The 17,552-nt window shown below is 37.9% G+C and overlaps 1 protein-coding gene across 5 annotated transcripts in view; it reads left to right on the top strand.

The window, feature by feature from the left end:
- Nucleotides 1-17,552, top strand: part of DNM3 (dynamin 3) — a 571,656-nt gene that overhangs the window by 236,339 nt on the left and 317,765 nt on the right. For all 5 annotated transcript variants that reach the window (XM_027086312.1, XM_027086311.1, XM_027086315.1 and 2 more), the window contains exons 11-12: nucleotides 1,642-1,728; nucleotides 6,484-6,554. In XM_027086312.1, coding sequence (XP_026942113.1) covers nucleotides 1,642-1,728; nucleotides 6,484-6,554 — 158 coding nt within the window. The remainder of the gene's footprint in view (nucleotides 1-1,641; nucleotides 1,729-6,483; nucleotides 6,555-17,552) is intronic.

The following is a 17,552-nucleotide window of genomic DNA, read 5'->3' as shown; positions in this document are numbered from 1 at the left end:
TTGCCAAATTGCTTAACAGAAAGATTATTCTCATTGACGTCCCTTCAGCAAGTTTAAACTGTGCTAGTCTCAGTACACCTTCACCTGCATTAAGTCTTATAAAAATGATTATAGGGCTTCCCTGGTGGCACAGTGGTTGAGAGTCCGCCTGCCGATGCAAGGGACGCAGGTTCGTGACCCGGTCCGAGAAGATCCCGCATGCCGCGGAGCGGCTGGGCCTGTGAGCCATGGCCACTGAGCCTGTGTGTCTGGAGCCTGTGCTCCGCAGCAGGAGAGGCCACAGCAGTGAGAGGCCCGCGTACAGAAAAAAAAAAAAAAAAAAAAAATGATTATAGTAACTTGACAACATAGTAGTTATTATCTTTCTTTGTATTACTCTGTGCAGTTTAATATCTCTTATTGACCATTAAATTTCTTTTTAAATTAAATCACGTTTTTTGCCTGTTTTTATGTGAGATATTAGTGTTAATCTTATTAATTTGCAAGTGCTTTTTATAATAAATGGAATTCATCTTTGCCTGTCATAAACCATGAATTTGCCCACTTTTTTCCCTTTCTATTGCTGCCATCCCTGTCCAAGTCCCCTTATTTTCCATCTGAATTGCTTCAGAAGCCAAAATTCCTAACAGGTCTACAAGGATCAAGCCCCTGTTTACCATTCTAGCTTTGCCTAAAGACCATCCCCTTGCTCTCTGCACTGACCTTCCTTTACTTCCTTGACCACTCATTGTCCCTGTCCTCTCCTGTGCTTGGCAAGCTCCATTCTCCCCACAACTGACTTTACCCGACTAAGCCCCGTTTTTAGGTTAGGCTTCCTTGAACATCCTTGTATTGATAGCATCCTTTTCTTTTCTTCCTTACACTGAAAACAACTATAATTCATTCATTTTTGCAAACTAAATTTTGGACAATTACCTGCATAATTGAGATGGGATAAGTGATTGACATGCATTATTTCTGCAGTTTTGCCAAAAATATGTATATAAAAACACATCTGTTAGGGTAGAATTTTAAAAAAATGGTCTCTGTGGTTCATGGAATGTGAATCATCCTCAAAGAGTGATGGACAAGACCAGGAGCTCTGGAGTCTGAGGGCTTGGGTAGGAATCCTGGACCCACTGATTTTGAACTGTGTAGTCTGGGGCAAGTTACTTAACCTCTCTGCACTTTGCTTTCCTCCTCTGTAAAATGGGGTTAATAATCGGATCTGTCTTTTATGATTGTTGTGAATTTCGAATGAGGTAATTCATGTGGTGCTTAGCACACAACCTGGAACGTGGTAAGCACTCTATAAATGTTAGTCATTTTCCTCCTTTTCATCCTCATTTCTGTCTTCTTCATCTTTGAACTTTATTAAGTGCTAACTCTGTACAGCATAGAGCTAGATGGTATCTGGGTTTCTGTTTTCTTTGCAGGAAATTTCTCTGCTGGTTTTGAAGTGCTTCTTCTCAGATAACGTAGTAACTTCTGATTGTAGTTTGTGCAGTCTTTTCTGTCACTCTGCCATTCTTCTTTAGGATATTTCATTTCTGCTTCCAGAATGGTAATGCATGTCTTCTGGAATACAACATAACTTATTTTTGTTTCTTTTTTGGCAGTATATATTTGAGTATTAACACTCAGATCTGTTTTTCTTGACAGCTGGCAAACTTCCCCAGACTCTGCGAGGAAACGGAAAGGATTGTTGCTAACCACATTCGTGAGCGAGAAGGGAAGACAAAGGACCAGGTGAGGAGAGGCCTTCCCTGGTGGGCAGGGTCCTTGTGGGAAGTGGAAGACCTCTCCAGGATTGTTTGGTCTCCAACAGTTGGTGTATCCCTGAATGGAAAAAAAAAAAGAGCTGAGAACACCACCACATATGTCTATTTTTACTTATTTATAAATTTTATACATGTGTTGCTATACTAACATCTTGCGTATGTTAAAAATATAAACATATATAAAGACCTTAGAAGGATAACATTTAAAAAGCAGTAATAGGAGTTCCATTATTTTTTTCAACACTTCATGAATCATCATGTGTACCCTTAGCATGTACACACCCCACTTTGAAAACCACTAATCTGGAAACATATCACATATTTTCTTTAAGATCGGGCCCACAGATGGGCACCAGGATATTCATAAATTGCTGAAATGTTTTGCAAAATGTTTAGTATTTTTATTTTTTTTCTTGAGGAGAATGGATAAAGCTATTCATCAGCTTATCCATGGAACCTATGACTAAAAAAATAAAAACATTTAAGAACAGCTCTTTTAAGCATTTCTAACTATTTTGTAAATACACATGGTTTGTAAGGAGTGGCTTTGAAATTGTCTTCGAATCTTGGCTAACTACGAATGAACGATTATTTTCAAGTGAGGATAATTCATTGAAAAAAGTTAAGGACTACGTGAAAATAATTAAAGCTTCTTAAATTTAGGTGGATGTTTTCTTAGTTACTTATAAAACATTATAATGGGAAACACAAAGGTTTTCAGATGCTCTTCAGTTACAGGACACAGCTGTGAGTGTGACAGCATGGACACTGGACTGAAGCCATGTGTTCACCACAGAGTAACAGCATGTTCTTGAGCAAATCACTTCTCAGGACTGTTTTTTCCTCATGTACAATGTTGAAATGTTGGTCTATATGATCTCTGAAGTCCTCTATAAGTTAGAATTCCAAGATTTTGTGGTTCTTAGGTGAATTGGAAAGAAGGAGAGAAAGAACTGGGGAAAAGGAGGAAGGCAGAATAGGAGAGAGAGAGGTAGAGACAAACCACAGGGAGAGAGACACATGCAACATGTGTTAGAGGGTGCTGTAGGGTTGGGGTGGGCGTGGAAGGAGAAAGCAAAGAGACAGAGGGATGGAGGCCTGGCAGGTTGGGATATTTGTGAGTGACTCTGGTAACAACCTGCTGCTCTCTGCTCGAGCTTTGGGATTCATTGCTGCTACTTTTTATCATCGCGTGGTTTTTTTTTTTTTTTTTTTGCGGTACGCGGGCCTCTCACTCTTGTGGCCTCTCCCGTTGCTGAGCACAGGCTCCGGACACGCAGGCTCAGCGGCCGTGGCTCACGGGCCCAGCCACTCCGCGGCATGTGGGATCTTCCCGGACCGGGGCACGAACCCGTGTTCCCTGCATCGGCAGGCGGACTCTCAACCACTGCGCCACCAGGGAAGCCCTATCATCGCGTTTTGAAAGTCAACTAACGATTATTCATAGTTTTCACTTATTTCGCAACTTTCTCACTCTTGGAGTAGTCACAATAGCCAAAAGTGGAGAAAATAGGCTTTGTGACTTAGTAGAGATAAACAAATCAGTGTTAACTCATGAGCCAGTGAAGTCAAGCCTGGGTCCAGGTATACAACCTGAGACCAGAAGTTCCCCCACACACCTAATGTCATGGCTCCTGCTGGACCAAGAAAACGAGTTCTGTTATCAACTGTACTCCTGACCTTAAGTAACTAAGATAACCATTTTAATTTGTGTCTTTATTCTATGAAGTTCAAATGATAATACATTCTACTTAACTCTTAGGGATCCTGTGTAAAAACAGTATTGAGGAAAAAGTTGTACAATTCTTATCTTAATTATCTTTGTGTTCATATCTAAATCAGTTAACTTCTTCATGTTTCATAGTTTTTGTTTTACTGAAATGACACAGTCACATTTTTCATTGTCATTAAGATTGTGGGCTCCAGGGACTTCCTGGTGGTCCAGTGGTAAAGAATCCGCCTTCCAATGCAGGGGACGTGGGTTCCACGCACTGTAATGAAAGATCCCACGTGCCTCAATGAAGATCCCATGTGCTGCAACTAAGACCCGATGCAGCCAAAAAAATAAGGAAAAAAATTATTAAAAAAAAAAAAAGAAAAAAAATTGTGGGTTCTGGGTTCAGACTGCCTGAGTTCGAATCCAAGCTCTATCATTTGCTTTCTGTGTAAATGAACAAGTTATTTATTAATTTTACACTTCAGTTTCCTCATCTGAAAGTGGAATAATAATGGTAGTTAACTCACAGGTATTTTGTGAGGATGAAAGGAAGTAATCCAGATATAGCTCTTAGTTCTTCATTAATTTTAGTTGTTTTTGTTTTCCTAAAGAGCTATGACACATAGTAGACATGAGAAAGAATTGCCTTTTCTGATTTCAAGGGAGACTGTCTTCCATCTGTACCTCTGATGCAGTGATTACTTCATTCCCCAAGTGGGAGTTAAGGGAGGGAGCGAGCATCTCTCTCCTAAGTGACCATCTCAGGTGGCCTGGTGTGACAGTTAATCAACTGCCTGAAGAAGCTGGTGCCTGCCACTGCTAATATTGACCTGTGTGGCATAGTAAACACATGCATGTTTTTGGTAACGTGAACATGTCAGTTTGCATAGATTTCACATTTGAGTTCTGAACTCCGTGCTGCTTTAGGCCATATGGTACTTCTGAAGTCGCTGGTCAGAGAGTGACCCATTTCCTTAGACTTCTGTGCCAGTACTGCTTTGAGGTATTCTTGCAGTTTTTTTAAAAAAAATGGAATTATTACCAACCTCTGCTCTGGAAACTTTGTGTGTGGGGGAAATTCTTCAGAATTAAAAATATGAAAAACCATAAATCTCCCTGAACGTTTTTCTAAAACAAAGGTTTTTTGAGCTTCGGTGTGTGCCTGCTGTTATTCCAGGTGCTTCCATACATGTAATTACATGTTGAAATGGTTGGCTTTGTGGGTGATGACTGCTACCAGGGGTAGCTGTACATTTCTTCAACTAAATTTTCAATAACTGTGGGTGAGAAAGGCAGTGAGAGAGAGTGAAAAAAAGAGAAAAAATGTACTTTTTTCCTTTTCATCCCCCACATGCGACCTGGCTCTTTTCCTAGGATGAAAACAGACTCCCAGTTTCCAGGAATATGAATGAGAGCAGCCATAGTTGTTATTTTTCTTCCACTTTTCCCCCGTACTGCAGTCCAAGTTAATGTGTGTGAACGTCCAAGATATTCACGACAACCTTTGGCAATGTTGAGAATTATGTAGATATTTTGCTCTTTATGGTGGCAACTACTAATTTGTGCTTAAATATTATGGTTTATTGATCCAAACTCCTAGCCAAATGGATTTGGGGTATAAAATTTAATAGAATCTGGATTTATTGTAGGGAGAATAGTGGCAATGCCACAGATAATCTAATAGTGATGACTCCTCCTAACTCTTCAGTTTTCTTCATTAAGAGAAGAAAAAAAACTATTATCTGATGATATGAAAGTTTTTCATACAAGTATGATATTGTTGACCCAGTTAATGCCTGGGCATTGGCTTTATGTTGGTAGTGGGGATGGGTTTGGGGTGATTTAGTCTTTTTTTCGGTAGGGCTCCTCGGGGCTCACAGCAAGATTTGGTCGGATGACCAACTGAGATTAGCCACGAAAGCAAAGCCTCAGAGACCATAGCATTGGGTAATGAGTGAGAAACAATAATATTTGGCCATGTACTAATTATATGGGAATAAATTTCTCCCTTTAAAATAAACTATTCTTCAAGACTGGTAGATAGTCATAGAATTTACAGCCACAAATGTTTCTCAGGCACCTGTTGTGTGTATCATGCTAGGTTCTGGGGATAAAGTGGTGAACAAGATAAATATAATCTCTGCTTCCATGGAGCTTATAGTCTTGCAGGGAAGCAAAACATCAAACAAAATATAATATAAATAATTAATTACATTTGTGATAAACACCACAAAGAAAAAGTATAGGGTATAATACATAAAAATATTATCATGATTTATAGACTATATGAGAGTAATAGCATGATCCAACTTGGTCTTGGGTGAGGGTGTGGGGTGAGGATCAGGGAAGGCTTTCCTGAGGACGCACCTCCTGGGGGGCATTATATAGACTGTGCCAATGAACTGTTACCACAAATGCTTGGATGCATTCAGATTTCACCTTCAGTGAAGCCTATTGATTTCAAGGAGGCTTTTTATTTGTATATTGCCTTTTTGAGTTGGTTGATGAGATACTTCTACTTGCCTATAGGGAGCTTAAAGAGATAGAAAGAGGAAAAACAAGAGGTGATATTGCTATTTTGTGGCTAACAACATATGATGTCTACAGGAGCAGGAAGCTCTAAGCAGCTCCTCCATGGCCTTCGTGCCACATGTATTTTTATACATGTGTCCTTTTGAACATTACACCTATGTTTTAGAGGAATAGAATAATTCTAGGTTCTGTGTTAAGTTGGCTCTGTGTTAAGTAAGCATGTTAAGTACATGCTTATAAACTATAATGCTGTTGTCTTCATGTGGGACTCAGACTTTTCACATAGATCTTTTGTTTCTGAGTTTAGAGTAAAAATGAGAGTCTAATGAAAAAATTTAATGCAACTTTTCATTCTAACTGAAGCATCCTTTTTAAAATTAAATAAAGATAAATGATTTGTAGGCTATTACTGAATTTAGTGTTTGAGAATATTTAAGATGGGTTTTCACTGAAGTGATTCTCTTGGACTTATAGGTACTGCTGTTGATCGACATCCAAGTCTCCTACATCAACACCAACCACGAAGATTTCATTGGCTTCGCAAAGTACGTGAAATCCTTGATTGTCACATGCATTCCTCCTGCTGGTTTGTCTCAAATACACATGTGAATTTCTACAACAACCCCAGCATTCTGTGTCAGGATTAACTCTGAGTCAACCTACTGAGGAGATCTTAGCCTCGTGGCCATGGGGCCATTTTCTCTGAATAAAGGAGTTGGCTTCTTTATTGTACAGCATGTGAAATCATATGTAGCTCAGATACTCCTTGTTTTTGGATGATGATCTGCAGTTTGTACTTGAGCTCCCATAGATAAGCAGTAACAGATGCACATTTAAAATATGTTAGGGAACAATTTCTCACATAAATTTGAAATATCAAGTGCAATTCACAGGATACAAGCTATTTCGCCATCCCTAAATCAGACTATAGTGGCCTATTTTTTAAAAAAACTGTCCTTTGTGAACTTAGATGTAATCTTTTTGGATGAACATTCTCTTTTCTATGAAGTATATATACTTTATATAAGCTTGTCTATATATTGCTATTCTATCATACATGTATTCTGTTGTATTCTAATATTCTGTTGCTATATTCACAGATATTGTCAGGTAAACATTATGCTTAAGTATTCAAGGTTGGTTATTTATTGTGTGACATTTTCAAGACCCTGAATTTACCATTTTTTCCTGCCCTTTAGTGGAATCAGTTTTTTATTGCTTTTAAAGAATTTTGATTCTAACTCTAAAATATACCTGTGGCATGTAAGCGGTTCAAACCTCAAGTATATAAAATATAGTTTATTTTATATAAAAAATAAGGTAAAGAGGCCTATGTACTGTTACTTTACTATGTATTCAAGAATAGGAACAAATAAAAAATGAAACACAAGAAAATGTAAAACTAGCCTGACTTAGTTTTACATTTTGACTTAGAAGAAACAGATATCTAGATCATGTGATCTAAACTAAACAGTGGCCTGAGGAATTTATAGGCATATTTTAGAGAGGAAAGTCCCAGTTATTCAACAGAAAATTGTCTCATTCTGAACATAGCCTAACGAACAGTGTATACACATTTTGCATCCAGCAGTTATTACTACTGTGTGGTACACTAGTTTTTGGTTTTGGTACATTAGTTTTTTCAACTGTTTTCTGTCCGTGACTTATGTGTAAAATTGTTAGAACTCAGTGATTAATATGTTTCTTTAGACAGTTGTCTTTTTTAGCCGGCACTGCCCGCTCCAACGTCTAGATAGGGATTTACTCCACAGCCATTTCACACAGACCTGCTCCCCTGTCTTCTAGCCCCTATGGCTCTCATCATCTGTTCTGCTCATTTCCCTCTGCAAAATCACCAGTGGCAAGAAACCTAGACTCTGATGTGTCTTCTTGTCCCTAGGCCTGGAAGGGTGGACCTGAGAATTTCTACCTGGTTTTCTGTGTAGTCAGTGAAATCTTTGTGGCCTGTTCTGAGCTCTGCTCTAGTTGCTATGGGGGAAAGAAAAAGAAAAGGAAGAAAAAATTGTCTTTTAGGAGCTTGCCTAATAATTGAAAAGTATAGAGAAATGCAGGTAAAAATTTAAACTGATGTATTCTCCATTTACTTCACTTGCTTCTTTGAGGAATTTAAAAGAAAAAGAAATCCTTGAGTCATTTGAAATAACCAGGAATACTGCCTTTCATGTTGACTTTTATTGGTTACAAATGCCAGTTAGATTTTTGTAAAAATGTAGCAGATGCAGATATAAACTTGACACCGTAACTTAAAAGTGAAAAGGATATTGCAGCACTGTCCTGTTATGGTATCCTGATTCAAGGAGGAAACAGAGAAAAAAATCATAATCAGTATGGAAAGATTCAAGTTTTGAACATGTTTTTTAAGCAGCACTAAATTTAAATTTCACCCCTATACTCTGCTTGAAACATTTTCCCCCTAGATTATCCTTTTACTTATTTTTAAAGATAAATGGTCCAGAGTTTATGTTCTCCAGTAAATTTTAATATTTTCTACCTCAGAAACTGTTGAACTAAAGTATTAGGTTGACTAGGTTTTCAAAGGCGTATAATTTTGCAAATGAAAATACTTCAGTTGCAGCCTTTTGGTACAGTCTCTCTGTAATCCAGGTGACAGTCCCATTTTTCCAGCAGTGAGATAGATTGTGAACCTTTATGATGCTAGGGGACTAAAAAGAATCATTGTTCAAACTGCTTTAGAAACCCAGCAACTTTGCATGTTTCTCATCTAATTTAAACTGCACACCTAAACTTCCTTTTGAAGGACTGGTCTGGGAGTCAACAGTCTGAATTCTTTTTCCAGGGTTTGCCACTGATGAGGTTTGGGTTTTGGCCACTTAGTCTCTCTGTATCTCAGTTTATTGCTCTGTCAAATGGAATAATAAAAAAATCCCTGTCTTGTGTACTTTTCAGGATTGTTGGAAGATCAAATTAATGAAGTTATGTGAAAGTGCCTTTGAAAATTGTGGTGCAGTCTGTAAAAGTGAGAAAGTACCATATGTACACACTCATACACACACACACACACACACACACACACGGGAACTTGATTCTACGAGATGTACCATTTTACTTCATTTATGACGTTTTTAATGACTGGAGTATGATTGCCACTGAAAGACTTTTTTAGTTGCTGATGTTATCTCCAAATGTAATATTTTGCACTGAGACTCAGAGGTAAATGTTCTTTCTGTTTGTATGCTGAGTTGGAGTGCATTTCAATTTGACATGGGATAATTATGATGATGAAGAAATGTTCATTTCAAAATCACTTTGAGGAGTTGTGGTATTTTTTGTGCTTTTAAAAATTAAAAAAATATGGTTGTAGCTATAAATTTTGAAGTTGGCAGGAATGCTGTTTCCATCAAGGAAGAAAAGTCAAGCCATATTTGAAGACAATTATGTAAGTATTTTTAAGTTCTGAAGATAGAAAATTAAAGTCTAGAGTTGAGGAAAATAAGCATTAGTTTCATGAGATTTTTAGAGATTTACCGAAAGAGGAGGACCACCCCTCAGATTTATAGGATGGTGATGTATAGAGTATTTTACACATGTAGTTTGTTTTTCAACTGGGATGACATTTTGTTCTAAAAATTACCAAAAAGAAAGGAATACAAATTGCTAAAATTAGATTAATGGAAAGTGATGTCTCAGAGTAGTGTTCAAAACAACTCAAAATTCTTCTTTTTGCTATAGAATTTATTCTGCCATGTTGAATATGTGAAACTTTTTTTTCATCTCCCAGTTATTTGTTAAACATGGACCGTAAAATATGTACCATGTGTAATGTGTCCAAGTAAGCGCTGCTGTAGACTTGCTTTGGAATTTAATTTCTGAAGGCTTGGTTTTTCAATTGTAATATAGTTTCTGAACCTAAAAGTTTTGTATTTCAGAAGGAAATGTCAACTTTCCTCATGACTTAAGGATTTTAATTTGTCATTCTTTCCTGGTTAAAAAAACCCCAACATTCTATTTTTCTTAACACAACATAATTAGTTTTTGTTATTTAAGAAAACGAGCTATTCCAATTAATTATTCTTCATTCACTTCCTCTCTTTCTCAGTAATCCTGTTGTCTGAACAGAAAGGCAGGCTTGTTAGCTGAATGCCTTGGGGAATGGACTTTCAAATTCTTGTGCTCTTCTCCATTTTCATGGGCACAGTTTGCCTTCTGAGTTACTAAGATTTTTGCAGTCCAGTGGTTTAAGAAACATGGGCTCCAGATACACACCGTTAGAATAACATGTCTATGCCACAAACAGCAGACCGAGTCTGTTTTTCAATCTGCTGAGTAGGTCTCCCCACCTGTTTTCTCACAGTTGAAATGATAGTGTGCAGATTTCAGTTCTTGTTATGTGAGCACCATGAAAATTCTAAGGGTGGTAGCATTCATTATATCTCTTTCCTGATCCTCTGGAATGTCTCTGTTACCATTTTACTAAAGGCAGTATATGTGAACCTTGGCACCAAATTCCAAAACAATCTTGGTCTTTACCTTTACATTCTTTTTTTTTTTTACATTCTTTTTTTATGTGTCCCTAATACATAATCATATTCCATTGCAATGGTGTATCTAGTTCCTATTCTTACATGAGAATGTTCTCTCTCTTGTGGAATTAAAACTTAGGTATTAGATTATAGCAAGATCCTTATACGCTACTTTAGGAATTAAATGCTTGGTTTCCTACCAGGACTGGTAGAAATATAGATTTGAGCAACTTGCAAGGACCTCGTTAGTATCATCTATTTAAATAAGTTATAAATTCTAATGTTTCAAGCACTGTTTTAAAAATAAGTGGACTTCCACTTTTCTCTTTCATTCTCAAATCTGTTGTTTTGAACTTTATCTTCATCCTTAAAATGAGTCTTAGGAGATGAGTCATCTTTCTTTTATAGGCCCCCAAGTTCTGTAGGGTTTTCTTGCATAATATTTAGCTTGAGACTTCACTAAAGATCCTACAGGGGCAGTCGACATCATGTAGTTTTCTTCTTCCTTTGGCTTCAATCTGATTGGATGGAGCCAAGCCTACATGTGATAAGTTGCACTCTTGGGACTCTCAGCAACTGTTTATAATCTTGGGGTAATATAAAAAAACATTCTAAAAGAGATTCTTTACCCCAGAGCAGTGCTGTCTAATAGAACTTTCTGAGATGATGGAAATATTTTATAACCTATGCTGTCCAATACAGTAGCCACTAGCTACATGTGACTATTGAGTAGCTGAAATGTGGCTAGTAAAGCAGAAGAAATGAAAATTAAATTTTAATTAATTAAAATTTTAATTTAAATAGCCACTTCTGGCTACCAGCGACTGTACTGGACAGCACAGTTCTAGAATACGGTGAATCCAGCTGATTGCTCTGGGTCCTTTAGCAGGCTATACTTTATTGACAACTTGGTGGTAACCTACAGTGGTGGCTTCAAGAAGAGAAAAAAGAGGTAACTCTGTTAGCTCCTTCTAAACAAACCCCAGGGCTCAGGAATATACAGTCAGCTTTTTAAATGCTCTGTCACTACAGTATAAAGGATAGACTTTTCTCTTCCACTGCCTTAGTGTGTATGTTGCCATTTTTCTAGTAATTCCTCCATCATAGCACAACTGACGTTTCTTTTAATTTCAAATCTCCTCTACAAACTAAACGTAGTAGTAGAGGGAGAGGTACGCTCTGACGTTTGCCGTGGAATCTGCATCTCTGAGGGACTCCATTTTCTTGATTCCTTTGAGTCCTCTTGGGTTTGACTTAGAGTCAGTACTCCTCTTTCTTCTTTCTCACTTCTCTTTTACTTTTTGGCTCACCGTAGCCTTGTTTCTACCACACCACTCTACTGAGACTGCTTTCGGCCAGGAGCGAACAGTTAATTCAATGGACAACTCTGAGTCCTTTGTTTGACATCATTAACCACTCCTTGTTGAAGAGACCTATCCTATCCCTTTGCTGAAATAACTCTCCATTGTCTCCTGGCTTTCCTCTTTCTGCTCTAGCCACTCCTTCTCGTTTTTATTTTGGAGCTCTTTATCCTCTGATCATGGCTTAAGAACTTCTTTTTATCAGTATTCTTCTGTAGACCCTTTTCTTTTCTCACTCACTGCACTATCCCTGTCCAATAGTGTTACCCACCACAGTGGTTTCAGTTACCAGCTTTATTTGATGCCTCTAAATCTAGATCTCCATTCCAGAACTTTTTCTTGGACTGTTACCATAGTCAGCTACATACTGGGAATCTCTACTTGTATATCCTAGGGAAGCCTCAACCCAGTATTCCCAAATTAAACTCATCATCTGATTTTATAATTCATGCCTCCTCCATTGTTCCCACTCTCTGTGGATGGTAACTCCCAGTTGCTCAAACCAGAAACCTGAGTGTCATTCTTTACTCCTTGTTCCCCTCACCTTTGTTTTCTTCCATCTTTAACAGGTCCATATGATTCTACCTCTATAATATTTTAGGAATTTTTTCTATTTCTTCCTATCATCATTGCTATTATTAAAGTTAGTCTTCTCTTGGGTGGGTTGCTACAATGGTCTCCTTGCCCCTTGTCATGTTCTTTTTCATTCCTTCTGGAATTCTATTACTTTCAGAATAAAATGTAAACTCACTAGTGTGGTTTCCAAGGCCCTGTAGAATCTGTCTTTTGCTTACCTCTTCAGCCTATTCTATTGTTACTATTCCTCTCTATCCCAGCCCCTAACTCTGTGCTGTAGCCAGACTGGCCACTTTTGGATTCCTAAATGTACCATACTCGCTGCAGCACATGTCTATGGCACACTTCTTTAAATTATTTAAATTTCCTATTGCAGATAAACATTAAGAATCTGGTTGTATATAACCCTGGTATCAAAATACAATTCCATAAATATTTCTTAAGAAACTAAACACTGCGAGGTAATGTCAGTGCTGAGAGAGGTAGAGATACTGATTAATGCAACACACCGTTGGCCATCAAGCAGCAGACCTTGTTGGAGGGGAGTTAGAGGCCTGTGTATAACACAATCCTGTTTATAGAATACAGGCACAGACCAAGAGCTAGCGGAGTTCATGGGAAGGAGAGATAACTGGATGTTTCTGAGAAGGCATATTTCAGAAATGGTACTTGCTTTGATTTTGAAGGCTGGGCAGGACTTCCAACAGTCAGAGGGAGGGGGTCAAGGCTGGCTGCTTCCTGTCTTCCCTGGTTCAGAGTTGACACTGACTATTTCAGGGAGGTAATATTTAATAAAACACTTCTTTGATCATGCCATTTTCTGGCTTAGAATCTTTGAATACTTTCTGCTGCCTTCAGTATAATGACCAAATTCTCCATAATTGGCCCTAACATAGAGTTATTGTACTAGGTGGCTTTTAAGATCATTTATTGAATACAAACCTGAGTCTATGGTCATACAATTTTTCTTATAATAGTTTTACTTTCCACAACTTCCCTACATGTCCCAGCTTTCTACCTCCTGGCTTTGCTTATACTACTCCATTCTCTTGGAATGCGGTTGATTTTCTTCCTCTATTAAAATTTTACTTTTCTTCAAGTTTTCTATGAAAATCTCAGATCAAATCAGACCAAAATGATCTTTCTTTTCTCTGAACATTCAGAGCAATTACCATATACAGGATTTATCTGATAAATGGTCACACATACCCCTTGCCACATTCTTATGTCATTATAGTCTTATTGCTTATGCACATGGACATGGATAGACACAAATATGCAAAAAAAATTTTTGAGCTAAGACGTAACATGGATTATTTTTCTTTGAATGTCTTTCAATGTGCTCTTATTTTTATAAAAATTTAAACCTTTTGTTATATAATTTCAAAATCATTATGTCTCAGAGCATTAAACTAATTAACCTAATTTGGTTTTATGTGTTTTAATGTTCTGGCGAACTCTTCAGCAGTGACTTGTGTGTAGTAGGAATTTTATATGATTAATAACGTACACACAGATATGGGGTTAATTATATCCCACATTTGAAACAGAAGCGCTTTTTTGGCTTTCTATTACAGCCTCACATATTTATTCTTTTAGAGCTTATTCCTTTGTTATTTGTGTTTTGTATGTCACTACCCACACTAGATAAATTGTAGGCTCTTTTTACAAGGACCATACCTTATTTATGCTTATATGTTCCACAGAGTTCCTTTCAGATAGTTGGTGCCCTAAAAGTTTTGACTTATGTCAAATTAAAACATTATATATAGGTATGTTTTACAATATTGCAGATAAAACCAGTTAAAGACCTATTACCAAGAATACCTCTAAAGACTCAAATTAACTTGCAAGTCCTTACATGGTTTTCTGTGAACACATTTTTAAATAAGTATTTTGAAATATTTTCAGTTCAGTTATCATTGCATTCCTAAGAATTATGATAAAGGATGTTTTCTATCTAGGCAGATTATTTTTTATTATGTTACTTATGGAGTAACTTTAAGTACCTAAATACGTCATTAACAGCAGTATCTTTGGATTTATGGGGACAGTTGCTGCAAAAAAGATTATTTTTTAGGTGAAAAGTAAAGGTAATTTAGTATTTGTTCTAACACTAATATTTGAGATTGGCTTATAAAATAAATCTGTTTTTTCCCTGCATATTCTTACAAGTGGTAGATCCTAAATATGCATTATTTAGTAGATGAACATTCTATGTCAGTGGAAAATCTCTTCACCTAGTGGATATCACAAGCCATCTGAGAGTAACTTTGCATCTCAAGGAATCTTAGATGTAAAAGAAACTTAAGAAACATTTCCCCAGTGCTTGTCTCTGTCTCTCTGACTCTTCACACCACACACACACACACACTTTATAGCCAAGAAACTAAGGTCCATTTAGGTCATACTCTTCGCCTAAGGTAGCACAAGGAGTCATCAACAATCTCTGTGTTTTTTGCTTAATATTCAGTTTCTTTTCTTTTATATGATTTTAAGGGGACCTATACATAATTTGAGGGTCCCCAGTAGTTCACCTACTTCAAAGTAAACACCTGTAAGTCTGCCATAGTTCGAAGTTACCACTACTAGTCAGTGATTTATTTTAAAATAGTTCCTGTTTAAAAAAAAACAAAAAAACCTCTAAAACACAAGTATGATGCTTGGGAGAGATGGTCATATCCATGAAGAAGGCATGATCACATTATAATAGTAGTTTTCCCATTTCTTCCTAGAAGAGAGGAAAGCATGGGATCTGAAGCCCCAGGAAGAGTTGTACTTTAGGCACACTTTGTGCATCAGGGCATGGTGGGCAGCCAGAGGGCAGTGTGGGCTCATCAGACCCCTGGCCACAGACACAACCTTCACCTCATTCACAACCTCACCACAAAAACCTGAATAATGTAGATTTGGATTATGCAGAGAAAAGGTTGGAGAGAGATGAATTTTATAGTAATTAAGGGAATTAAGCATTTAACTAAAGACTAGAAAAATAATAAGAACCCAGGAGAGAAGAAAAGCTAAACTCTGAAATCAGCAAATTGAAAAAGAAAGAGACACAAAATATCTTTAGTAATGAAATGCAGCGTGGCCTTTCAGCACCCACCTCTTCCCCATCCTCAGTTGAAGGTAGTATATAGTTTTTTTATGAGTTTGAAGGGAAGCAGCTTAAATACATCATGGGAGATTATAAAAGATTGCCGTTTTGAGCAACTAAGTGTGGCATTGATTTCTGATGTGCTGTTGAGCTATAATATCCCACTACTTTAAACAGTTGATTGATAACCTTAATCTATCTTTTATCTGTTTTAGACTATTTCATTAATCTCCAAAACAGCTTCTATAAACAATTAAACAATCAGAGGGTTCAGTATTGCTAGTCTTCTCAGCATAACCAAAATGAGTTGTATTTTCTTATATTGATATATGTTTACTCATGGACTCACCAAAAGAAAGCCTTCAATCTTTTGAGAGATAGAGTAACATATTGCCTAATCTTGAGATTTCTGGGGTTAAATTGTTGGGGTGATATCTGGCTCTTATCCCCTCTGTGCTCATGTTATAATAGTATCACCCTCATCGGATTTCTCATTCAACAGATATTCGTTGAAGCCAACTAGGTGCCAGGTAGTTTCTACGCACTGAGGTTATAGCAGTGAATGAAACAGGCAAAAACCCCTGCTCACAAGGAGCTTTCATTCTAATGGAGGGAGGCAGATAATAAACACACAAAAAATCAGTAAACTATATAGTCTGTTTGAAGGTGAAAAATGCCATGGAGAAGCAGAACAGTATAAAGGGGATGAGAATCCTGGAGGAAGAGAGGGATTCAATTTTGAATAGGGTGGTCGTGGTAGGTCTCACTGAAAAGATAAATTGGAATAAAGACTTGAAGGAGGTGATGTTGGGAGCCGTGCAGATATATGGGGGAAGTGTATTTTTTAGGCTGATGGAGCAGCTGGCATAAAGGCTTTGAGGTGGGAGTGTGCATGGTGGGATCAAAAAAAAAAAGGAGATCAGTATGGCTGGACCTCTCGAATGAAAGAGGTGGAGAATAGGAGGAGATGAGTCAAAGAGGTGGAGAGTGGGGGTTAAGGGCCTTGTGGACCATTGCAAGAATTTTGACTTTTACCCTGAGTGTAATTGTATTGCATAGCAGTAGAGGGTTTTGAGCAGAAGAGTGACAGGAACCCCCCTTTAAAAGGATCACTCTGGGGCTTCCCTGGTGGCGCAGTGGTTGAGAGTCCGCCTGCCGATGCAGGGGACACAGGTTCATGCCCCAGTCCAGGAAAATCCCACATGCCGTGGAGCGGCTGGGCCCGTGAGCCATGGCCGCTGAGCCTGCGCGTCCAGAGCCTGTGCTCAGCAATGGGAGAGGCCACAACAGTGAGAGGCCCGCGTACCGGGGCGGGGGGGGAAGGATCACTCTGGCTTCTGTGTTGAGAATAGACATTAGGGGGACAAGCGTGTAAGACCAAAGAGACCGAAGAGTAAGTGATGACAACAGTGCAAGTGAGAGATAATGGTGGCTTGGAACAAGGTAGTAGCAATGGAATAAAAAGATGTTGAATTTTAAAGACATTTTGAGAAGTAGAGTCAATAGCATTTTCTGACGATTTGATGTGGAAGTAAGAGAAAGAGGAACCAAGGACTTTGGCTTAAGCACTTGGCAATATGGAATTGCCATTAATTAAAAAGGGAAAGAATGTGGGTGGAACAGGATTTAGGGAGGATGTCACAAATTCAGTTTTCACAGATTAAGTCTGAGATGCCCATTAGACATCCAAGTGGAAATGTTGAGTTGTTGAAAACATATTTGAGTCTAGAATTGATGAGATGGGTCCAAGCTGACGATACACTATGAGGGTTGTCAGAATATAGTGGAATTCAGAGCAATGAGATTAGATGATATCATGAGTTTGGGATCTGGAATTAGACTACCTAGTACCAGCACTTGTTAGCTGAGTAATTTTGGAGAAGCCACTCAGCTTCTCTGTGACTCAGTCTTTCCATCTGTAAAATGAATGAATATTACCTCACAGGGTTAAAATTAAAATAAAATCACTAATATCTGTAAACCACTTAGAACATGGCATATACTCAA

Source organism: Aethalodelphis obliquidens, unplaced genomic scaffold, assembly GCF_003676395.1.
Source record: "Aethalodelphis obliquidens isolate GAN/ISIS:26980383/991018 unplaced genomic scaffold, ASM367639v1 scaffold55, whole genome shotgun sequence".
Classification (NCBI taxonomy): Eukaryota; Metazoa; Chordata; class Mammalia; order Artiodactyla; family Delphinidae; genus Aethalodelphis; species Aethalodelphis obliquidens.
This window is presented reverse-complemented; position numbering and strand designations above follow the sequence as displayed.